General features: G+C 48.1%; 1 protein-coding gene across 1 annotated transcript in view; it reads right to left on the reverse strand.

The window, feature by feature from the left end:
* The window catches only part of CSMD2 (CUB and Sushi multiple domains 2), a gene marked incomplete at its 5' end in the record, with an annotated part of 488,286 nt that overhangs the window by 213,141 nt on the left and 250,305 nt on the right, over window positions 1-24,840 (reverse strand). The window contains 4 exons of the mRNA XM_081146285.1: window positions 10,885-11,006; window positions 18,296-18,420; window positions 19,079-19,166; window positions 24,257-24,334. Coding sequence (XP_081002411.1) covers window positions 10,885-11,006; window positions 18,296-18,420; window positions 19,079-19,166; window positions 24,257-24,334 — 413 coding nt within the window. The remainder of the gene's footprint in view (window positions 1-10,884; window positions 11,007-18,295; window positions 18,421-19,078; window positions 19,167-24,256; window positions 24,335-24,840) is intronic.

Below are 24,840 nucleotides of genomic sequence, written 5' to 3' on the forward strand. Positions count from 1 at the left end.
GCTTTGGGATGGGTCCCAGTGCACAATGTACCAATGTTTCCAGGTTTTTCCCCTTTCTTTGGCCTTTGTTTAAACACAGGATCCCATAATGACTCACTAACTAACATGCAGATCCATTAAGCTCCCCAAACGCCTTTCTGAGGCAGGAGAGTGGCAGAACCTGCAGTAGGCATGATCAAAGAGGTACATTTTTGTACAGCTCAGACCCGACCTTACACCCGTTAGATAAAGGAATGAATGAACCCATCATCTACGACATACTGCTGAGCACCTGCCATGTGCCCAGCGCCGAGTTGGCTGCTTCCCCTAGGCTAGCTGACCTGCCTGAGAACTGAGAGCAGAACCCAAATGCCAAGGGCATGGCGCAGATGGTGAGCGCTGGAGGTTCTCGAAAATGGGAGAGATGGAAGGTGGTCATAGAAAGGAGGTGGGTGGGCCCACCAGGCCTTGCAGGATGCAGACTGGGGTGGGCTCTGTTCAGAAAAACTGTGAGCATGAGTAGCAGGGAGTATGGGATAGGTGGGGAGGGGAGGGGAGGGGAGGGGAGGGGAGGGGAGGGGAAGCGGCCTGGCAGGGCAGAGCAGGCAGTGTGGACTTGAGGGCGAAGATGAGGGGAAGCTGTAACTCAGCAGGAAGGGAGGGCTGGAGGCAGAGACACTTGCCAGGAGCAGGTACACGGGCCGAAAGTGGGAGCAGGGCTCAGGGAGAGCCTGAATCTGTGCTCACTGCAGAGGGCAGGAGCGGGGAGAGAGTCCTGATGATGGAACCCTTCAGCACACAGCCGCCTTTCCCGAGAACAGTGGGGGATGGGAGTGGGACCACGGATGCCCACCCTGGGTCCCAGAGGACATCTCTCGCTTCCTGAGAACTGTCCAGAACCAGCCAAAAGACAGGGATCCTGGTCTTGCCAGCCTGTGCCCAATGTTTCCGTGAGGCTGCAGAGGGCCTGACAGCTCACGGGCACTTTGGGGGAAGCCGAAGCCCCGAGAGCTCTGCAGTGAGTCTGTTTTGTCCAGTGACCGCGTTTCTACAACAGCCTCCTAGCTGGGCTCCCTGCCTCTGCCGCCCATCCTTCACTCGGTTCCCAATCTCTGTGCCTCACTGCCCCTTAGAGCAGGTGCTGGATAACTGTGGCTCAGGGGCCAAATCTGGCCTGTGGCCTGTTTTTGTATGCCTCTTGAGTTAGGGAGCTTTCTTATATTTTTAAAGGATTAAAAAAATAAAGCACCACAAAGAAGACTGTGCAACAAAAACTTCACGTGGTCCTTAGAGTCTAAAATATCTATTATCTGGCTCTCTGCAGAAAAAGCTTGCTGACCTCTGGCCTAGAGCCGTGGTTTTCAAACGGGATTCCCAGGCACCCCAGGGTCACATACAGGCACTCCAGGGGCCACCAGTAAAGGTAGAGAACTGCTCCAAGCAAAGCAGTTCCTTTGGAGCTAGTTCATGCTTTGGGAGTCTGTGACAGGCACAGAGAGTGGTTTGCTGAATGTCCCTCCCTCTCTCTATCAGTCCCTAACAGAAGCCTGAGTTTGTTTAAAGTGGGGCAATGTACCCAGCTAACCGCTGAGCTAAGAACAGCTGGCTAAGTAACAGGATTCTAGGCAATGAGATTCGAGCTGAGGAGCCCCCAAGGCATTTTCCTGCCTTTCTCCTTGCTTTCCTGGAACACGGGTGTGAGAACAGAGGCGGAGCAGCCTTCCTGTGATCACGAGGACAGGAGTCACATGCAAAAAATGGCAGAGGGAAAAACAGAAGGTGTTCGACATGCTTGAGGAAACTACTACACCAGCGCCGCGCTCTCCTCCTCTGGACCTCTGGTATGCAGGGAAAATAAACTGTTTTCTTTAAGCTTCTGTGGAGTTTTCTGCAACTCATAGTCAATTGCAACCCAATGGCTACAGGTGCTGAAGGAAGGCCTTTGTCACCACAGAAAAGTTTGCTGTCTCTTTATACGCGGGGTAAAGCTCAGCACCCTGGGAGCCCTAGCCCCTCCCGGTCAGCTGGTTAGGGCCCCTCCACAGTGCCCTGCCCAGCCCTGCTTCCCCCGGCCCTCCTCACTGCCCTTCTCTGAGCCCCTGAAGGCCGACCTTGGCCCATCCAGCCTTGGTTTACTAATGCTGCTGTCACTCTATTAGCTCACGAAAGGAAGGGAGCTCCCTGTTCCTGGGCAGAGCCTGCAAGGTGATCCCTGCTCGGGTCTTGCTAAGGGCCTAGGGTTCAAGAACTGGCGTTGAGGGGCAGAAGGCGAGGCCAGTGGGAAGGCTGATCTGAACCCTCAGGAGTTCAGACAGATAGGCCTCTGACACCTTTGAGAAAGGCTTTGTAAAAAAAAAAAAAAAAAGTATAATTGACATATAACATCATATTAGTTTCAGGTGTACAACATATTATGGTTCAATATTTGTATGTTCTGTGAAATGATCACCACAATATGTCTGGTTTCCCCATCACCACATAAAGCTAAAAAATATGCAATACAATGTTATCGACTATAGTCACCATGCTGTGCAGTGCGTCCCTGTGACATTTATTTAACAACTGGAAGTTTGTACCTCTTGACCCCCTTCACCCATGATGCCCACCCCAACCCCTCTCCCCTCTGACAACCACAGATCTGTTTCTGCATCTACATATTTTGTTTTGTTTTGATGTTTATTTGTTTTGTTCTTTCAATTCCACGTATTAGTGAGATCAGATGGTATTTGTCTTTCTCTCTCTGACTGATTTCCTTTAGCATAATACCCTCGAGATCCATTCCTGTTGTTGCAAAGGGCAAGATTTCATTCTTTTTTTATGGCTGAGTAGTATTCCATGCGCCGCATCGCATCTCCTTTACCCAGTCATCCACTGATGGACACGTAGTTGCTCCCACATCCTGGCTATTGTAAACGCTGCTGCAATGAACACACAGGTGCATACATTTTTTCAAAGTACTGCTTTCGTTTTCTTCAGATAAACACGTAGAGGTGGGATTGCTGGATCATATAGTAGTTCTATTTTTAGTTTTTTGAGGAACCTCCATACTGTTTTCTATAGTTGCCGCACCAGTTTGCATTCCCACCAACAGTGCATGAAGGCTCCCTTTTCTCCACATTCTCACCAACGCTTGCTATTTCTTTTCTTTTTGATAACAGCCATTCTAACCAGGTGTGAGGTGATGTCTCTCTGTGGTTTTGATGTGCATTTCCCTGATGATTAGTGAAGTTGAGTATCTTTTCATGTGCCTGTTGGCCATCTGTATGTCTTCTCTGGAAAATGTCTATTCAGATCCTCTGCTCATTTTAAAATTAGATTGTATCAGCTCTTTATATATTTTGTGATTCAACTCATCTTTGTAATTGAGTTGTATGAGCTCTTTATATATTTTGGATGAGGAGGGCTTCTGAGGAGGTTGGGAAAGAAAGCCCAGGGACAGAGCCTGAGGATTTTCAGAGGTTCTGGAACTTTGGTCACTACCTTCGTTTAATTTTGGTGGCTCCAAACACTTTTCACCCATTTATGACTCAGTCACTCATTGATTGATGGATTCACTCGCTCACTCCATTCATTCATTCATTCATTCATTCATTCATTCATTCATTCATTCATTCAATAGTTAATATGCACTTGCCAAGTGCTGGGCTTTGGAGAGGCAACAGCAGGCGAGATAAACACAGCCACCACCCTGAGAGAGCTCACAGTCTAGAAGAGGAGACATACAAGTGCACGGACGACACCACAGTGTGCTGAGTGCTGAAACCAGGGCAGCATGGGTATGGGCAAATATGAGGGGCACAAAGTCCTGGCCGGACGAGGGGCAGGGCTTATCTTCAAGGAAAGGAGGGTGTGCAGAGACACCAAGAACACAGCCAGTTCTAGGGGAAGAGCAATGCCAAGACACGATGGGAGGTGAAGGAACTGTAAAAAGGGAAGGGATCAAGTCTCGGACTGGGAGGAGGCCATTAAAAGGTCTTTCTAGAGCTATCTGGTCATGACAAATGAGCTGTGGGGACCCTTGACCTCTCTGAGGGCCAGCCAGCATCCTGCATAGAGCCCGGCACAGACAGGGCAGAGGAAATGCTTGCTGAATGAGCCAGTGCACAAATGGGCCAGCCAATGTGTCCCTGACATTCACACTCTTGAGCGATCACTTGCCTGGAGAATTATTTCTTAATCCTTCAGGTCTACAAAGGGAGGAGTGACAGAGATAATCCTGAAGGCCTGAGCAATCAGAGAACTATTATCTTTGGCTTTGAAGTTCATGAAATGAGCTTTCCTTTCCTTCTCCCTCCAGGCCCCTTCCTTCTCTCTGGTACCCTCCTGTCTCTCTTCCTCTCCAGCCTCACTTCTGCTTCTTTGTTTAGCAAAGGTGGATTAACTTTCCCGACCAAATCCGCTGAGGTTCATATGCAAACGGAATCATGTCTTGCGTTCATACTGAGAAGCTGCGAAAGAAAGGCAGATGTGTGCAGGTGGGGGGCGCTGACACAGGCCTGCGTTTCAGCCCAGGCCACAGAAATGTCATCAGCCATGTCTTCCAGGAGGCCTAACTGAAAGGTCCTGACAGGAGGTGGCCCTGGGGCCAACCATGGTCGGGGCTACACCTGAGCAGCTACCTGACTCGGACCCAGGTCTCCTCCATCAGTTATTAACATTTGCAAACACCTGCTGAGCTCTCCTCTGTGCAGCACAGTGGTAACTGCAGGAGAAATACTATACAAAATTCCAATCTGGGTTCAGGGCGTTTTGAGCCCTGGGAGAGAGATTCGAAACCCAGTGCAGCATGACTTACACACAAACAAGGATACACAGGAACAGAGGAAGGAGCAACACCTCGAGCAGTTAGGAAGGCTTCTCAGGGGAGGGGGTATTTGAACTGTGTCTCAAAGGGGGAAAAGGATTTTGCTTGGAGAAGGGAAGGTACATTGGGACAGGATGTGCCCAGACAGAGGTCTTAAAGGGTCAGAACCACCAGAGTGCTCCTTAAAAATATAGGTTTCAGGCCCCTACCCCAGATCCATTGAATCAGATCTTTGAGGAAAGAGCTTTGAAATTTGTTTTTAAAGTCTTTCCAGGTCTTTTGGATGATTAACCAATTTTGGGAAATAGTGTTGTGGGCAGAATGACCCCAGGGACTAAGGTAGCCCAGATGGCCAAGGTGGGGGTCACATTTCCCGAGGGAATCCCCTGGCGTGAGAATGTGGAGCTGCCTGCGGAGGGGCCAGCATCGCTCGCTCTGGGCCTTCTCCGTCTCACTCCTAGTTTACTGGGTAGAGACACTCCCTTAACTGCCTCCCCCATAAGACTGTAAGTTCTTGTTCCCACAGTGCGGGGCTGCACGCTGGTTTCTTGACGTAGGTTCTGGCCATTCCCGCACCACAGCATTTCATTTCTCTCCCTGAACATCCTGACTGCCCTCGGGGGGTGGGAAGGACACAGGCAGGGGAACATTCCCAGCTCCCCCTCAAGCCCAGGTGGCAGGGGTCCTACAAGGAATGGAATTCCAGGAAGGGTCCTCATGCCCACCCGTAATCATGAGACGCATAATCATTCCGTGACGGTGGGGAGACCAAGGGACGCGTGTCCTGCTCTACACTCCTGCAGGCAAAGCTCTCAGCCCCTTCCCATAACAGCCTCTTCCTTCACTCCCTCCTTGAAAGGGAGCCCCTGCATCCTCAATCCCGCTGGCTGCCACTTACTCCAGAACCTCCCTTCCCTCACCATCTTCTTTCTCCCGCCCCTTCACACTCTTCCTCTCTGTGTGCTCTGCCTCAGCCTAGAAACACACGCGAGTTTCCAAAACCCTAAACAGATGCCCCAAGCAACCCCACACCTTCTCTCCACCCTCCCCCCCTCACACGTCCTTCACGCCTTCCTTCACTTCACCATGAAACTTGTCTACAGGGCTGTCTACACGACTGGCTTCTAGAGCCTCCCCTCCCACCATTCACTCCCACCCCACGGCGATCTCTGCCCCCAGAGCTCCACTAAAAGGCATCTCCCAAGGCCAGAGCCAAGGGCTTCTTCAGTTCGCTTCCAACTAGACTTTTCTCACCGTTGCCCCTGTGAGACACACCCTGGTTAAAAGGGCCCCCTGCTTTTGCAGCCTGCTCTCCTCCTACCCCTTAGATTGCTCTTTCTCTGTTTCTTTCACTGGGTCTCTTTCTTCTCTGAGGACGGTGCTCCCAGATCCATTCGGAATCTTCTTCTTCTCTTTGCTGTTTCCAAGCAGGGCTGTCCGTTCATTAGGCTTCTTTGTCCACCTGTGTGCTCGTGAACCCAGATTTGTCCAGTTTCCAACCAGCGCATCCAAATGCCACTGGATGAACCATAGCGCTTCAGACGCACCAGATTTCCCTCTTGGCTGCTGCACACAAGTTGCTCCTCTTGTATTTCCACTTAAAGCCCCCCACTGGTCCGAGTCAGGAGGCATCGAGGCTTCATTCCTTTGTTCACTGACTAAATGCTTACGGAACGCCTGCTATGCGCCAGGCACTGTGCTGGTCGCTTGGGGTACAATGTTGAATAAGACCCCTCCTTCTCCCTCAGTCCTCACATCCAGTCAGTCACCAAGTCCCACCAAGGTGGGGGACTCCAACAGGACACCATGAATACAGCTGGGCTAGTTAAAGCTTCGCCCTTCGCGTGAGGGGGAGCTAGGAACGAGCCTGTCTTCCTTCTTACCAGCAATACTATCCTCTGGGTGGATCTGGAGGCTGACTGCTTATCTCGGACCTTGACACTGAGCGGACAGCGAACAGAAAACCTCCCCTGAGAGTCCATCACAGTAGGTCCACCTTTATGTGAGTTGTCAGCCTTCGGGTTACTTGGGTTGTTAGAAATCTTGGTATTGAGAATTTATTCTGAAGACGTTTCTGGCTGCCACCCGACACCAGGTAGAAGCAAATGTAAACTCTCTGTGGAAGAAACTACCTTCTATCCAGGTCTCAAATAATTCCCGCAGACAAAGTTTCTAAGTCTAACCACACGGTCAAAAGTTATAAACCAAAGAAGAAAACATGATTCTGAGGGCAAGAGATGAGAAACAACAGACAACAGAATCAAACTGGTAAAGACTTCAGATATTGGGATTAACGGACACAAAATATAAAATAAATATGTTTAATATATTTAAAGAATTAGAGAAAGATCTAAAATATGAGTAAGGAGCAAGATTCTATAAAATATAATCAGAAATATTTGAAAAAGAACCAAGGAGAACTTCATAAAAAGAAAATATTTAAAATTAAAACAAATCTTCAGTGAATGAATGCAGCAGAGGTTAGACATAGCTGAACAGAGAATTAATAAACAGAATGAAAAAGAGAAAATATGATGGGAGTTAAGAGACAGAAGACAGAGTGAAAGAAAGTAGCATGCCATGCCAGACTTCCAGAGCAGGAAAGAAAGATCATGAAGGAGAGGGAACAGTTGAAAAGATAAGGGCTAAAAATTTCCCCAAACTGGTGAAAGTTACAATTCATAGATTCAAGACACTTCATGAAACCAAGCAGGATAAATACCAAAATACCCACATGATAGTGAAATTACAGAACATTAAAGACAAGCAAAAGACTATACAAGCAGCCAGAAGACTGTCATACAAAGGAATGACAATAAATTTGTAGCGATACTAGAAGCTAGAAGACACTGGAGTAATATTTCCACGTGCAGAGGATATGATTCTTAAGCAAGAATCGGAGATTTAGTGAAAATCAATGCTCTTTCAAGAAGAAAGGGGAAAATAGACATTTTAAGATAAACAAAAATTTTGAAAGTTTGTTATCAAGAGGAAAATAAATTTTAAACGTGCTTTGGACAGAAAGAAAGTAATTCCAAAGAGAAGAACTAATATGCAAGAAGGAATAGTAAACAAAGTAGTAGTAAATATGTCGGTGAATCTAAATGGACATTGGTTTTATTAAGCAATAACAATAATAACTTATGAGCAAACATGAAAATACACAGCACAGAGTATAAGTTGGGAGAGATTAATTAAAGTCATAGTGTTCTAAGGCCTCTGGTTTTTCAGGAGGAACATAAAATTACTATTTACATTAGACTTTAAGTATGCACATGAATATTTCAGGGTAACCCTAAAAGAATATAAATGATTGTGTAATTTTAACGATGAGAACAGGTTTTTAAAAATCCAGCTATACACAAGACATAAAGCATTAGGAAGTACAAAAGTTGAAAGCAAGAAGAAAAGATTTATTAGACAAAACCCAAAAGAAATCTGATGTAATAGCTGAGAAAAAACTTTAAGATCAAACCATTACTACAGATAAAGAGAGTCATTACATAATTATTTTTCAAAAATTGCAATTCACCAGCAAGATATATAATTCTCAACTTGCATGGCCTAATAACACAGTCCCAAAACATATAAAGCAAAAACCAAGAGAACATCAAGGAATAATAGGCAAAACCACCATCATAGTGGGAGGTTTTAATATGCCTCCCTCTGCAGCTGACAGATCAAGACGACAAAGTCAATGAAGATATAAAGGATATAAGCACAATTTGCAAGCTTGATGTAACAGAACACAAAAACTACAAAACAGACTTCATTTTTTTCAAGCACACACAGAATATATGCAAAAAATGACCATTTCTGGTCCAAAAACCAAGTTTTAATAAACTTGAAATGATTCAAATACAGAGAACATTCTCTGACCACAAGCTTTAGAACCAGTAACGAAAAGACAGCTAGAAAAATCCTTTGTTTGAAAATTAAGAAATACTTCTAAATAAATTGTGGTTGAAAGATGAAAAAGAATAATGGAAATTGGAAAATATTCAAAGCTAATCTATAACAGATATACTACATATAAAAACCTGTGGGAATCTAGCCAAAACAGTTCTGAGAAGGAAATTTATAGCATAAAATACTTAAATAAGATTGAAAAATAATAAATTAAGCATCAAAATTAAGATGCCAGAAAAAGAATAACAATAAATCCAAATATAACAGAAAGAATAAAGATGAGCAGAAAATGATGAAATAGAAAATAAGTATATCAAAAGAAGTATTAAGAAAACCAAAATTGGTTCTTTGCAAAGAATAGCAAAATGTAAAACCTCTGGCAATATTGATAAAAATGATACAAAATAAGAAATGAAAAAGGGAATAAAAATATATAATAAAAGATAGTATATACAACTTTATAGCCAATACATTTGAAAACTTAGGAAAACGGCCTCAAGAAAAAACAGACAATCTAAATAATATTTTAGTCATAAAAAGATTAAATCTACAGTTTAAAAATCTTCCCACAAAGGAGCAGCAGACCCAGATAATTATGCTGAAAACTTTCATGAAACTTTTAAAGCAAAAGTTATTTTATAAATCCATAGAATAGGAAGTGAGGAAACACTCTCTACATCATTTTATGAGGTTAGCAATATCTTGACAAAAATATCTGGCAAGGATAATATGAAAAAAGGGGCCAATCTCACTAACAAAATAGAAGCAAATTACTAAATAAAATATTAGCAAATCAATTATAGACATGTATAAAAATGATACTACTAAACGGCCAAGCTAGGTTTATACCAGGAACATGAGGTTGGTTTAACATTAGAAAAATCAACCAATGTAATTTACCACACTAAGGGAATAAAGAAACAAGTCATATGATATATCCATAGATACAGAAGGTTGCTTGATAAAACTCAACGTCCATTCACACTAAGTTCTTAGCAAACTAAGATTAGAAAAACACTAAATTAAAAAAAAAAAAAGAGCTTCAGCAAACATCATAATGATGAAGTAAAAATATTCTAACATCAAACAGTGACAAGAGTGTCCACTATCATCACAGTGATTCAACATTATATTTGAGGTTTAAGTCCAAACATTGGGGCAAGAAAATGAATGAAGAGAAAGTATAAGGATTGAAAAGAAAGAAATAAAAACCATCATTTTTTGAAGGTGATGATTGTCTTATGTAGAAAATCTCATGTAATTCACAGATAAATTATTACTAGAGAGTCGCTATATACAAAGGTCAAAGAATAAAAGCTAATTGCAATTCTAAACACCAGGAAGAAATAGGCAGAAAATAAAAATTTAAAAGATAAGATTTATAACAGCAACAACAAATATAAGATATCTAGGAGTAAATATATTAAGAAATGTACAAGACCTGTAATGGAAAAATTCCAAAAGTTGATTGAAAGCCATTAAAGAAGCCCTAAGTAAATAGAGAGACATGCCATACTCATGACTGAAAGACTCAGTATTACAAATATAACTGTTCTTCTCCAATTGATCTGTAGTTTTGGTATAATTAAAGATTCCAACAGGTTATTCTGTGGATCTTGGCAAGATACTTGCAAAATTTATGAGAAGAAAGGACATGTCACCAAAAAAAGAACGAAGTGTGAAATAAACATGTGAAAAGATGTGCATAGCAGTGCAAAACTACACACAACAACATAATAAATCTTAGGGACATAATTTTGAGTAAAGTTAATTAAGAATATATACAACACGGGTACGTTTATATGAAGTTCAAATGCTAGCTTACTAAACAATGTATTTTTCAGGATACACATTTACATGTAAACTATAAAGAAAAGCAGAGGAATGATAAGCACACAATCGAGGTAGGGTGCACCTGAGGGGTAGGGAATGGGATGGACTGGTGAGGGACGCGCATCACTAAGGTAGCTGTGATTTGGCTATGCAGGTGTCTGTTGTACCGAGGTTCTTTATACCTTACTTATATTTTACAAATATGCTTTTTATCTACTTGATATTTAATAAAAATAATTTTTAAGAGTTGCCTACAAAGAACCTACCACAACCTAGTTCTGGGTTTGAAACCCTTGCAGACCAACTGTCTCCAACCCAGCCCTGCCCACAGGACGCTGCCCACGCCCCCAGCGCCTTACCTTGGCCGGGTTGAGCGCTGTGATGATCCACACGCAGTGTGCGTTGTTATCATACTGAATGGGGAAATTGGGGGAAGTGATGATGCCCGAGGGGCCTCGCAGGTGGGCATCGCACATGCGGGCTGCAGGGAGAAGATGGAAGTTTAGTTTAGACTAGGTCCGGTGCCCACCCCCACCTCTCATCCCCGGCGCAGAGGAGACTGAAGTCTGTACAGTCTCAACCCACACATAATGTTCTGCTTTCTGCTTTCTTCCCTCACAGTGCTCAGTGGGTTCAAAGGGAAGTCGCAGCTCCTGGAGCACTGGTTGGGGCAGGCTCCGCATGCCCTGCCTGGCTGCGCTCTGTGTGCAACGATGAGCTTCCATAGCCAAGCTAAGCCCAGTGCAACCCCAACTCTCCTGCGACCAGCAGCTCAGCTCCACCAAGAGGGTGTGGCCAGTGCTCCTCAGGTGGGCCCCAGACACTGTGGGCTGCTGAGGCGCCCACCCCTTGCTCTGCTCACCTGTCTGTGCTTCCCCGTCTGCTCTCACCCCTCGAGGCACGGTGAGGATGAAGGTATCTGAGATAATGGAGGTGAGGCTCACCCAGGACCTGGGTCATCGTCTACTTCACGCCCCCTGAAGTAGAATCTCAGGATGTCCTCATCAAGGCCACCTCACTAGGTCTCAGAATGTCTGTGCCCCAGGACTCTGCCAATGCCCCAAGCTCAGCCCAGGACAGGGCACCCAGAGTCTCAGTGCCGATCAAGGACTCCCCAGTTCCCTCCCCACACTCAGCACATGCCCCACACGGGCCTTTGACTGGAAGCATAGAGATTCAAGGTGAATTAGAAGAAGTGCTCTACTCAAGTAGATATAAAGTGTTATCAATCACAGCTTAATCTAATTAAGCCCTTTAAAATAGCTTCTGAGCTAATTGGATTAAGTAGTGATTGATAACAGTTAAGGTGCTACATTGTACCTAGGTGTTTGCCTTCTTTAAAAACGTGTTCTTTAGTTTGAGGCGCTTCATTCTTCAATGTTAGTGCTCCGCTATTTTAATAAAGAGCTCTACGAGCCTGTTCCATTGCTGCCCACATGGCAATTTATCCTAATTGTAGGCAAAGTGCCGAATGGTAAAGAAACAGTGAGTGAACGCAACAAGCCTAAGTATATAAAATGAAGGTGGTGTCAAGCCTGGTTTCCTCTGATGGGGCAAAGTATCTGAGAGCTCCTCTCCGAGCGTGGATGGGGCCATGATCAACCCTTCCTGGGAGGGTTTGGGAAGCAGTTTCCACAGCTCCCGGGCGTAATTCATCTCTTCTCATTTCAGGAGCTCATTCCTACACTCACTCATTCCAGCGTTTATTGAGTGCCTATTATGAGCCAGGCAGAGTGTGGGAAGAAAAAACATCTAAGACACAGGCCCTCCCCTCTGCAGGGCCAGGGGCAAGTGGAGGAAACAGGTATGAAAACAGGATCAGGCAGAGCTGTCTGAGGGTTATTTGCAAGGAGCCGCTGCGTCAGAATTGCTCCTTCTAGTTCATCACCTTCAGTGAAGAAGTTCCTGATGGCTCCCCCCAGCCCTGCACCTAAAGGATCTTCTCCCTCATCCTGAGCTCAAATGTTAGTTAAATCAAGTCTGAACATAGCCCGAGGAGAACCCCCTCCTCCATTCCCCTCCTGTGCGTCCAACTGCTTCTGGAAGTCTGTGCTGAGAAACCCTTCAATTCGCAGGTTGTGCTTGATGCAACTGGGCTGAAGGCAGCTGCCCTGGCGAGGAGAGGGTAGGCTGTGCGGTTTACTGACTTAGTTTTCTGGGTTTTCCATCTACTTGCTGGCTGTTTAAGCCTGGGTAAGTGAAGAAACCTCTCTGATTCTATTCTTCACCTGTGAGATGGGGCTAGTGACATCAGCCCTCGAGGAGGCATGGTGAGGATGAAGGTACCTGAAATAATGGAGGTGAAGGCTCACCCAAGACCGGGCCATTGTCGATATTCCACAAAGGGGAACTGAGACTGTCCGACTCCCAATGCTATGTTCATTCCATTTCACGAAGCCCAAGATTTCTCTCAAGGCCCAAGAGCTTTTTCTACCTTTCTTGAACTTTCTTTACATAGGATTTTTTCCCCTGTGACCACATTTGAGACTGACATTATTAAACAAATTAGAGTAAGATCATCAAAACCAAAGCCATGATCCCAGCCGACCTCTGCAGCGTGGACCTGTGGATCCAGAACCCTAGCCCTGTGGGGAACCTTATAAATCCCCACCAACATCATCTTACACCCCCCTTCTGGAAAGCCAGGCTTTGCTCCCTTACCAGCCCTCAGCTTCAGACTCAATTTATCCTGCACTTGTTTCCAAAAATTAGATGGTATTTGCAGTCTGTTGAAACATGCTGAAGGTAATTAGAGAGAACAGGTCAAAAAGGCATTTACCACTTTAAGAGCTTAGAGGGAATAAATTAAATTATTACAATCTGCAGATATTTAGCAGGGAGCACCTTAAAATAGGTTCAGAGTGGAGCATCGGCTACCTTTTTCCTCTGCTGTCTGGGTAAGGTCGGGGGCGGGGGGGGGTTGTGGACAGACAGACTTCCCCCTGAACAGCCAGTCCCTGGGATCCAAGCAACAGATGGATAGCTCGTGGCTGCAACCCATGCGGGCTGGCAAAATGGTAGATGCTCAGACAAGGTCTGAATAAATGAATAAACACATGTTGATGTTTCTTTTTGCCTTTCCCCCATCAAATTTTCCGCTGGATAACTTTCAGGAGTCTGCTCCAGGACCTTCCATGCCTGAGCTTGGCCACCACTCCCTCTCTTCCTCTGGACATCATGACACCATATAACAGGGCGAGTATTCCAGGGGACACTAGGGGGGCATCATCTGGACCCACAGCCAGCCTGGCACTGAAACATCTTGGCACCAAAAAGGAAACTGCTTCATATGCAAATGCCTGTGGTCTTCCATCTTCTCCCCAAATCTGAGTCCCACACTGTTCCATGCTGTCCTCTCTTGCTTCTACTAGCGACCTGCCTCCTCAGCCTTCCCACAGTCCTCTGGACTGACGTCCCCACCACCAAATCTAAGGCAGACAAACCTGACCTGCATCTGCAACATCTCTAAGTACCTCCTGCTCCAGCTCCAGCTCCAGCTCCTGCCGTGATCGAAGCCCGTCGCCCCCTAGCCCCCCACCCCCGGCCCACTGCTTCCTCTGCAGCCTTCTGCAGTGAGAGCTTTTTCCCGCCCTCCCCAAGGTCGCCCTATAAACATTTGCTGAACCCCTGGAGGACTCTTCTTTGATCTTCGACTAGAGCTCATTTCCCGGACACCAACATTTTCTCTCCACCCATCAGTTCCCTGTCTTCTCTTCTATCCTCACCCAGCTTAGAGCCCATGGTCCACCATTATGATCATTTTCTTGGAAATCCACCCAAGTCCCTTGCTCCTTTTGCCTTTAATCAGTTGCCTGGAAGACAGCAATTATGGGTGAACCTCTCCACCTACATTCTCTAGATCTGCCCCCAGACAGTTGAGCTTTTCTGGAGAAAAATCACGAGTAGAAAGATTGACGTCACTATAAATTCATGATTATTCACCTTTAAAAATCCTAGATATTGCCCAGCAACTTGGTCGCTTAGCTCTATTAAGCTCATTCTCCTGCTCTGCGCAGACCCTTCCTTCCTTCCACATGCCCCTCGGACCTCTCGCCCCTCCCCTTGCCTCCCCTTACTCTCAGTTGATGACCTTGCTTCCACCTTTGGGGATGAAACAGGTGACATCTGGCTGCCACACACTCTCCCATCCCCCATTCTGCAATCCTGTCTGCCTATGTGCTCATCTTCTCCCCTTCAGTTCCTTTGCCTTTGAGAGGCCAGCCCCCCTCCTCATGAGATCTGGTGCCCCCACCCAAAGTCAACCATGTCCGTGGCCATCTCCAGGGTTTGCTGTTCTGGGCCCCAGTAGAGTCCCTCTGTGAGATCTTAAACTCCATCATCCATTCTTTCCCCTGCCACCGATGCGCCCAGCAGAGTGGCTTGATCTTGAGGGACTTGCTATCCTAAATCATAGGTCCCTACAGCCTTCTGGCTCCTTCCTTCCTCACCTATCAATCCCCTGCTGACCCTTCTTCTTTCTCTAGTCTGGACCTCAGGACCATCACCAATGGCGTCCCTGACACTCTCATATCTGCCTTTGATTAATTCTACCATTCACCTTCTCTATGCCACCATAATTGAAGCTCCCGGCCAGGTTAGCCCTTTCCCTTGTCTTTGTTCAGTTTCCCTGACAATTTCTTACAAGAAAAACTTCAACCATTGCCACTCAGTTGAGCCATGTAACCCCAGTTGACCTCTCTGGAGGGTATGACCTTACTGAGCCTTCTCTCTTGGTAAAACTCACAACTGTCAACTTCTACGATGCCTCTAGGCTCTTCTCCTACCTCTCTGACTGACCCATCTCAGCTTCCTTCTCGGCCATTAACTCCTTAAAAGTAGTTGATTAGATCTGGGTAAAGAGTACATAGGAGGTTTTTTGCATATTTCCTGCAAATTTTCTGAGTTTACAATTTTAAATCGAAATTAAAGTTACCAAAAAGTGGGGGAGAGAGTTGTTTTATGTGGTTCCATCCATTATACTGACTCTGAAGGTGCAATTTTCAAGAAGTGTAGGATAGAGCTTTTGGAGTCAAGGTCTGGAGTCCAGCTCCACCGATTAGCTTTGTGCCCTTGGGCGAGTCGCCTGACCACACCAAGCCTGAGCTAGACATGAAATATGGATATCATCATGTTCTTCATGAAGAAATTATGAGAAATGCCTTCTGCAATGCTTTATACAAGTATAAATTGCTCAATAAATGGGAGCTTTACCATTAGTACCTACATATATATAGGTGAGGGACCCAGGGAGCAATGGGCACGTGCTCTAGCATAGTCAGTGAGTCCCATAGAGAGAATGGCTACAGGGGAGAGGGGAGGGGAGGAGGGGAGGGGAGGCAAGCCTAGAGGGATAGGAGTGGGGGAAGGGGAGGTGAGTAGAGTGAAAACAACCCTCTGAACATTAGTGTTTAAGGTCAAGGCCCTGGAAGCTGATCCAGGGAAGGCCAAGAAGGAAGAGAGTCGCCTGCAACATCCATGGCCTTTACTGTAGCTGGCTGGTGCGCTATTTCCCACATTTCACTCCCATTTTGTGAGAATGAAGGAGGAGATTCAGAACAGTTCAGAAACGTGCCCTGTGCTATATGGTGGGTTAATAGCGAGGTTGGAACTTGAACTTAAGTCTCTGAGTCCTGAGTCTGGCTCTTTTTAGCCACCAAAAAGGCCTTTATTCTACACAGATGTATAAATGTGCATATATGTAATATGCATATAAATATATATGTATGTATTTACACAGCAAATAGTGTTTTTTTCCCACAAAGGAAAAATTAATGTATTGATTTCTGTAGATTACCTACTCTTTGACTCAGTAACTGTAAGTCTCTCATCTGGGGCTGGTACCCAGGCCCTATTCTCTGTCAACCCCAACCTGTGGCCACAAGAAACCAGATCTCCTGGTTGTCAATGTGGTCCTCTTCATTCTGTCAGTTGTTTACAAATGGTGTTCCTGGAGCCTGAAGGGTTCCTCGGAGGTGGCTTAGGGGCTGCTGAGAGTGGTGAGGAGGGGGCAACTCCCAGTCCCCTGCCCCTACTTCAGTGCGAGACCTGCATCTGTTTTATTTATTGGGCTTCTGTGAAAGCTTATTTTAAAATATTAAGGCCCGCATATAAAATAAGTCCGACAAGTCCTATATTGTACTGTTCTGCCTCTATCTGGGGCTGAACAGAATTCGATAGCAGTGCTTCGGCTGCCCTCAATCTCCTTCAAATGATCGAAATTTTCTAGCTCACTTCTTCAGGCGGGAGGGAAACAAAAGAAGGGCCTGTGAATGCCTGAAGTCAGATTCCAAAATGAGGGCTCAGTGCCATGCTGTTCATTCATTTCAATCACCGATTCACGCAGGTTGTCTCAAAATATTCGTGGAGAACCTATTATTTGCCAGGCCTCATGTTTTGGTGTAATTAACTGTGTGCAAAATGAATATTTAAAATGGAATCACAATTTAAATGCATTAGGGGGAAAACAGTACCGCTATGTGTGTGGTGGATCCTTTTCAGAACGTGATCTTCGGTAACCTACTTAGTAGTGTAGCTCTCCTGGGGTTCAGAGAGTCTTGTCTTTTTTTATTCTTTTTAAAAAATATATGTTTTTATTGACTCAGAGAGAGGAAGGGCGAGGGAGAGAGAGAAACACTGATCCTCTGCCCCCCGCACCGGGAATGGTGACGGGGAACCTAACTGGTGGCCTCTTGGTCTGCGGAATGATGCTCAACCAACTGAGCCACACCAGCCAGGCCCTTTTACTCTTAAAGTGAGGTTTGCTCAAACTCAACCTTGGCCCTTCCTCAGCGTAGTCATGGCCAGAGCTCGCTTTCCTAGACCCCTCGCTCTGTATGGATGTCACCGTGATGCACGTGCCTGCAGAGGGACAGAACATCTCCTTCTTAAACAGGAAGAATCCAGAACGCAACCTTCCTGTGGGCACGCACCTTCTCTTCCAAAGGAGCTTTGTTCAGGAACTCCAGGGCGAGTGCTCGCTCTCGCACCAAGACCCAGTCCCGGCCACCCGCAGAGTGGGAGAGCTGCGCACACAGCGTGGGAAAGTAAGAGCGCCTCCCGGTGCCCCGGGAATAAGGCCAGCGCTGCTCTCACAGAAGCCGCTGCTGTTCTGTCCCCATGATGGCACACACTCAGGGCTGCTACTGTAAGACCATCTGGGGGACGAGGCTAGGCCAGCCCGCCCTTGGTATATGTGATATCTGCGGACGTGAGTGGCACGGCCCTGAGAACAAGATGCCCAGGTGTGGGACTAGGACAGAGGAACCTCTGAGACCAGGTCCGCCCACTTCTGCTGAGCTAAGGGCATCTTCGGAAGGGCAGGTCTGTTCATTGCCGAGTATGCGGAGAGAAACAAGGGCATTGAGATTCAGGGTTCAGGATGTACATGTGTCATCACGGAGGGATTAAAGGTGACATTATAAAGGTGATTCCCTTCCTATCTGGGTGTAGGTGTAACATCTGTGCAAAGAGCTAGCAACCTGCTCCCTACATAGCCTCCCATCAGACTGGAAGGTCCATGCAGGGCAGGGCCATGGTTCTCTTCCCCACTCCTGGATCTCCTCACCCCAGTACAGACCTTGACGTAGAGAAGGTGCTAAGTAAATGTAAGTGGATCAGTAAATGAATGCAGACTCTGAGGCCTGGGGGGCAGCGAGAGTGGGTCGAGCCAGCCTGGATGAGAGCACAGACCTCAGGCTCTCGGAGCTGGGCTCTGTCCTCCAGGCTCGGCCCAGCTTCCTGGCCAGTGTCACTTTCCCAGGGCCCCCTCACCTCGGCAGACCGGCCTGTGGTCGCTCCAGGCTGCAAACATGTCGCTCACTTTCATACAGGTGATCCGCTTGGATCCTTGCAGGTCATAGCCCTCGTTGCAGGTGAACTGGACACTGGATCCTAACCTGGGAGACAAAGTATGTCTGTGAGCTCAATCCCTGGGCTCTCCAGGCCCACCCTGAGTGTATCCTGCTTCCACAAAGTATCACACCAACCTTATTTCCCCTCTGGCCCTTGATCTCTACAATTTTATCACTTAAAATCTCCATTTTTTTTTTTTTTTTTTTTTTACCACTGAATACTTTTAGGATTAAGTTAAAAGGTGACTTTGTGAGCAAAACAGCAGTCCTCTAAGTATCGATTAGGACAGCTAAGAGTGGGTGGATGATACACAAAACTTTAATAAAAATGGAGTTATGGGAAGAGGCCTTGATAGAAACTTTGAGAAATGCACCATCCTGGGGCCCTGGGGTCTCCCTAGAGGCATGAGCTGCATGCTGGCCTGTCATTCCTGATGACAGCAGTCTTCTGTACCCTAGGTGTAGGTTTGCTGGGTGACGCTGGCGGTCCACAGCTCTCCCCTTCCCCTTAAGGAATGGGCACCATTCCCAGAACTGGACTGGGAAAGAAGGTCAAGGCCACAGCTCTTCTCCAGAAAGCGTCTATTCCTGTACCCACACCATCCTCTGTACTCTACCTTCAGGAAGTTAGGCCAGCCCTTTCTTCCCCCCTGCAGCCCATCCCACCCTTCTGACAATCAGAAGGTCCCCAAACAGATCTTACCTGAAATCCGAGCCTAGTCTTTTGCCCCTTTCAGGTATGCCAGGGTCTGGACACATATTATGCCCTTGGGACACACCAATCTGAGTTACTACAAGGCAAAAAACAGCACATACAGAGATGGGTAACCACAGGAAGCACCAGCCGGGCAGCGTCTTGAGGGGGAGGTGGACTGGGAGACACAGTGAGGCCCTATACCGGTGGGGCTGCTGGGGGCCACTGGGCTTGGGTTTCCTGAGTGTGTAAGGTGAGGAGCTGCTTTTGACAAATTCCTTTGTGAGCAAAGTCCAAGTGAAATTCATCAACAGCATGTGGGCTCAGAGGCAGGCACCCCAACCCAACAGCCACCCCGTTCCCTTGGCACGCACCAGCGGCCAGAGGTGGATGGCCCTCAGCCCCCAGTGACCTCCTGACCCTGAGCTTCAGATCTGGGGATGGCAACTCTAGATGAGATGAGCCCCTGCAACCTCAGCCCCAAATGGAAAAATGACTTAAAGAAAGTTAAATAAAAGGTGGATGCGTGATCAGAAACTGTAAAGAATGTAGGAGAAAGCTGCAGTCTGAAGTTCAAAGCAGGCACTTTAGCTCAAACAAAGATATTTCTACTGAGGAACCTCTTCCCATCAGACAGTTCTCAAGCCTGAGTGAGCAGTAACCAGAGCACCCCCACCCCTGCTGCCCGAGCCTCCGGCTAAGGGCACTGAGCAGAGATGGCCCTGAGCAGAGATGGCCCCTGCAGAGATTCTGGCAGGCGGCGTGAGGCTCTCAATTGTGCAAACACCAGAGTCCTGTTGACAAAGCCCATGTGCACAGTCGTCTGGGCTAAAAGAGAAGCTTGATCAATCAGAGGGTGGCGGACACACTCAAAGTTCGCTGTCCCTCGTTCCCAGTGGGGAGGGAGGAAACCCTCTGGCCCCTGCCAGTTCATTGTTCTAGGGATGCTCATACTCATGAGGCTGGAACCCCTTCACACCCCTGGATATCTGGCTTTGGGGGTGACCAGGAGGCAGATGGCTCGGCCAGAGGAGTTCCATTCAAGGCCTCCCCAGTCACAGGATCCCGACAGTACCCTTGAGACCAGGGACAACTGGACGACTGGAAGTCTGGAGCAACGTTCCCTGAGTTGGCCCATTTTTGTCCCACATATTCAAGGCCCCATAATATGAGCAACGTGCTCCATCACACATTCACTCACCCACTCACTCATTCTCACACACGAGCATACAAAAGGCATTAACTGAGCACCTACTGTGTACACGGCCCTATTTTAAGTACCATGGGAGATGTCAATGTCAGATATAAGATATGATCTGTCCTCAAGGAGCTCCCAGTCCAGTGAAGACATGAAACACGGAAACTAACTGTGAAACCACGTGGAGCATTGATAAAAGATGCAGCTACATGGAGATTCAGAGGGAGGGCCCATCTTGTACTGCTGTGAGAAGCAAGAAAGGCTGCTGCGCAGAGGAGGTGGCATTGAACAGGGACCTTCTGAAATAGGAGGATTTGGATACATAATGACAGAGGAATGGCAGTTCAGGCAGGCAGGCAGGCATGGGGAGAGGGGTAGAAATGTGGAAACGGAACTGGGTTGCCCCGGGTTGCCAGAATAGGAGGAAGAGTGATGAGTGACACGAATGAGTGAAAGGTGAGATTCCAGAGGTCAGACTTTTAAGGGGTTTGAGTCTGATCCTGAAAATGACTGGAGCCACTGGAGAGTCCTGAGTGGGGGCAGGGAAGATCTGGATTGCTCATGGGGTGGCCAGTTACTGCAAGATGACTTAGGAAGTTGTGTGACTGTCCAGGTAAAGGGCAACAAGAGCCTGGTATGGGGACGGACATGAAGTAGTGGGAATGGACATGGCAAAGAGAGAATCACCGGGCTCATGGAAGACTAGGGTGTGGGGGCAGGGAGCAGGGGGTTTCCTAGCTAAAGCACCTGTGAGCAGCTGCATTTTACACTCACTGAGGCTGAGCTCATGTCTACAGTTAGAAGCCTGGTGTATACCCTGTTCAAATCCCCGGCTACCCCAGGGTGTGCCTGGTTAAGGGACCTGGGGGTTTGGACAGACTATACCCTCAAGCCGGACTCCTGGTATCCTCGTGGTTGTGTGGCAGTGCCCCTTGGGTAGTCTCCCTTTCTTTAACGTTCCACATGGCCAGGTTACATCCAGCCACTCCCACTGGACTCAGTCCCCTACTCCCCTCTCCTTCCTTGCCAAGCCTCTACTTCCAGAGCTTTCACATCCGAAACTTAGCAACGTCCCCATTCCCACCAGCCCAGGACCCTCAAGGCTGGGATGATAAGATGGAAGTGCCGTCTCCACACGCAGAGCAAGCTCCTGCCTCCTGGAGCCTCAGTGTCTTGCAAGCAATGGGGAGGAAGGAGAAACCTGGGGCCTCCAGGATTCCCAGGGGGATGGGAAGGAGAGAGGAGACTCTGTTCTAAGAAGAGGAGGTCAGTCCTGAGCTGTATGTGTGGTTGATCTGCTGTAAGCCAGCCTCATGTGGTCCATTTCTCCTGAGGACTTCTCAGCAAAGCTCCCACCTTCTTTAGGCCCTGCCCATTGACCACACCCATCCAGAGTCCCTGTCAAGCAACCGAACTGGAACCACACAGCCACCTGGTAGCACGTTAACAACAGACACAGTGTCCTGCCCCCTTAGTCAGTACTGACGCCACGCAGCAAGCTGACAGTGCAGGCCAGCAGATGAAGATGCTATGGACCAGAGAGGAGAGACCATGGCACAGCCCACCCACTGACCCACATCCCCTGACACATGGAGCAGCACACCGGCTGCCTCCCCTTTAATCAGCCAGCTGAAGTAAGGCCCAGTCACCGTCCAGGAAGTTACAAGCCCAGCAGGCGACACAGCCCCATGTGGACTTGAAGGCTCCCCTGGCAACAAGCAAACTGAAGTTGCAGGGAGAAGTTTACTGCCTGAATTACAGAGGCAAGAGGCTTCTTCCCTTTCTTTATCAAATTCCAACCTCCCCTGCCTAATCAAAACCAGACACTTGTATTTGCAGCATTAATTTGCTGTTGGCTACAGCGGGGAGACAGGAAAGGGAAGGTGACCCTTGCCCCTACCCCATGAGTAACCCTATGGTGAGGAAGAAGCTGAACCGTGCTCTGAAAGGCGATACCTTCTACCCAAAGTGAAGGGAGGCATGGAAACGTGGGTGGTCAGAACCGATGGCCGGGGATCCATGGTACCCGCAGACTGTCTGATAAAGGCAGCCAGGAGGGTTCAGGATATGTAAGTGGGGGACACTCCTCCTCTGAAGTTCAGGACATCTGTCCATAGGAAATTTGGGCAGAACGCAAAGGGCCAGCTACTTGCAGACACTGGGTTACCTGCCTCGGAGGCAGCGTGAGTCACACACCCGTCCCTCTCCAAGGAAACCTCAGAACAAAGACCTGTACCTTGTTATAAAGAGATTTTCTTTTCCAAAATATTTTTGCATTATTTCATTAAACTAAGGTTCATTCATCTTTCCAAGGGAGTTCTGGGCACCCTGAGTATCTGATGAAAACCACGGGACCTCCTTCCCACAAAATGCACCCACAGCATCACATGTAATTGTTGGACAGTTCATGGGCCTCTGAAGTCCTAGGTCAAGAAGGCCCATCTTGGCATCCCTGCAAAGAAGAGAGGGTAAGGCTTTATATCCCCATTTTACAGATGTGGACACCGAGACAGTAGTGCCTGGGGTAACACGGTTACCTGAAGACACACTGGGATAAAAACTTGTTCTCCCAAATCTGGGCCATTTCCTTAAAGTTTGCCTGTGGCTCCAGGGAAAACTCTGAAATTAAATCGTGCCTGCCTCAGTTCACCTGGTCTCCTGTGGCTACAGAAAAGAAGAGCCTGGGAGGGCAAAGACCACGGTTCGAGCCCTCTCTGCAGACTCCTGACCTACCCCTCGGCTCTCCTTGCTCCCTGCTTCTTTCCCTAGTCCCTAGTCAAGCACAGATGTAGGGCTTCCTGGTTGTTCTCTGCCATCCAGCCCCTTGGGGTGCAGTGACCAGAGATGACAGTCCCCAGAGATGGGGAGCGGTGCCCTTTCTTGACTGGAGGACTTGAAAGACGGAACTGCCTCTCCCCCTGCCCCGTTCCCGCTCCACTCAGCACAGAGCCTGGAACCTTTGGTGGTGGCTCTCTGTCCCTCTCAGGAAGCACTGCTAGCACCTCGAGCGGAGAGAGCATGTGGAGGTGAGGTGGGAGGAGAGGGTCAGCGGGCAGAAGGGAAACAGAAAGAGGAGAAAGCAGAGGGTGAAGGAGGGAGGCGAAGGTGGAGGCAGAGCCCGAAGTATGTGAGATGCAGAGGGCGGAGGACGGAAGGGCAGGAGACAGCAGGCCAGAGGGCCAGTCATTTGGGGACCACGGAAGGCTCCCCACACTCACCTCCAGAGTGAAAGCAGAGGGATTCTAGGGAAAATCTCCTCTGCTTTCAAGACCAGCCTTCCAGGGTGGCCCCTGAACCTTCCCAAACACTGTCCTGTGCTCTAGCCCCACAGCACGGGTTCCAGTTAGGCGTTTCTGGGTGACATTCCAGCCCACCCCCCAGCATCGGGTGTCCTCCTTTAAACCTTTCAGACACCAAAAGCAGGAACATGTTCCACAGACATAATTGTCCCCGTGCCCACGCAGAGAGCCCGGCACTGCCCCATTGGCGCGAGAGGCCAGGCCCCACCCTCTAGTCCACTCTTCGCCCAGCCAAGTCCAGGGGCCGTGGTGGGGGTTACTCGGCATTTCCCTCTCTCCCCTCCCCAATCTTGCCTTGGGAGCTGGAATTGGGGCCCTGCGGCCTCCAAGGTCCCAGCTGGAGGTTACTGACCCCTAGAGGAGGAGCCCGAAAAAGGACTGTCTTAGCAGGTGGAAGTGATTCAAAAGGAAAAATAAAGAGAGAAATGGAGCAGTAATGACTCCCTGGACTGCAGTTAGAAGGGAAGTGAGGGAGAAAGAGCAGCAAGGGGGGGAGGGGGAGGCCAAGGCCAGGCCATCGGGCTGCTCGTTGGCCACCAGGTCAGTGTGTCCACGCGCAGAGCCCAGGATGGAGGGAGGCAGGATGGAAGGAAAACCATTCCAGCATCGTCTGGCTCCCCTGCGGTCATAGCACTGGCAGGTTGAGGTCAAGCAAGAGGCCCGGCGGGGGGCCAGTGGGCAGACACTTACACACAGATGTCTTCTGGCTATTGTCTTTGCTGGGCATCAGCTTCACACCTCGAGACTTCAACTCGATTTGCTTCTTGACTAGAGAGGAAGTAAGAGGGAAAGCAGTTTAAGTCATTGTCTGTGACTGGATGGGGTCCCTCTAGACTGACCCCTCTCTTGGCCTGGGACATTCCGTGGTGGGTCAACGCCAGAAGCCCCTCTGGGCAAGGATATACCTAGGGTAGCGTTCAAGTGCAGCAGGCACTTGAGCTGCTATCAGATTGGTCCTCTGAGGGAGGCAGACAAGGTGACCTCCTGTCCTCATGGAGCCCCGCCTGTCTGCCCTCCTGCAGATTCAGCCCTGACCTGGTGTGTTAGGTTGGATTATGGCCTCAAATTGTCACCCTCCCTGAATGCACACCCTTGGCAAGGTGACTGTATTCTCCTTCCCATGAAAGAGGCAGAATATATTTCCTCCCCGCTTGACTTTGGGCAGTGGAATTTTGGAGTCCTTGACATGTCCAAAGGCTTGAAAAGGGCCTGTCAGACCAGTCTTGCCCCTGTACATCTCTGCCATCATTGGGAGGAGAAAGACATGGCTGGTC

This window comes from Miniopterus schreibersii (genome assembly GCF_964146895.1).
Source record: "Miniopterus schreibersii genome assembly, chromosome: 8".
Taxonomy (NCBI): Eukaryota; Metazoa; Chordata; class Mammalia; order Chiroptera; family Miniopteridae; genus Miniopterus; species Miniopterus schreibersii.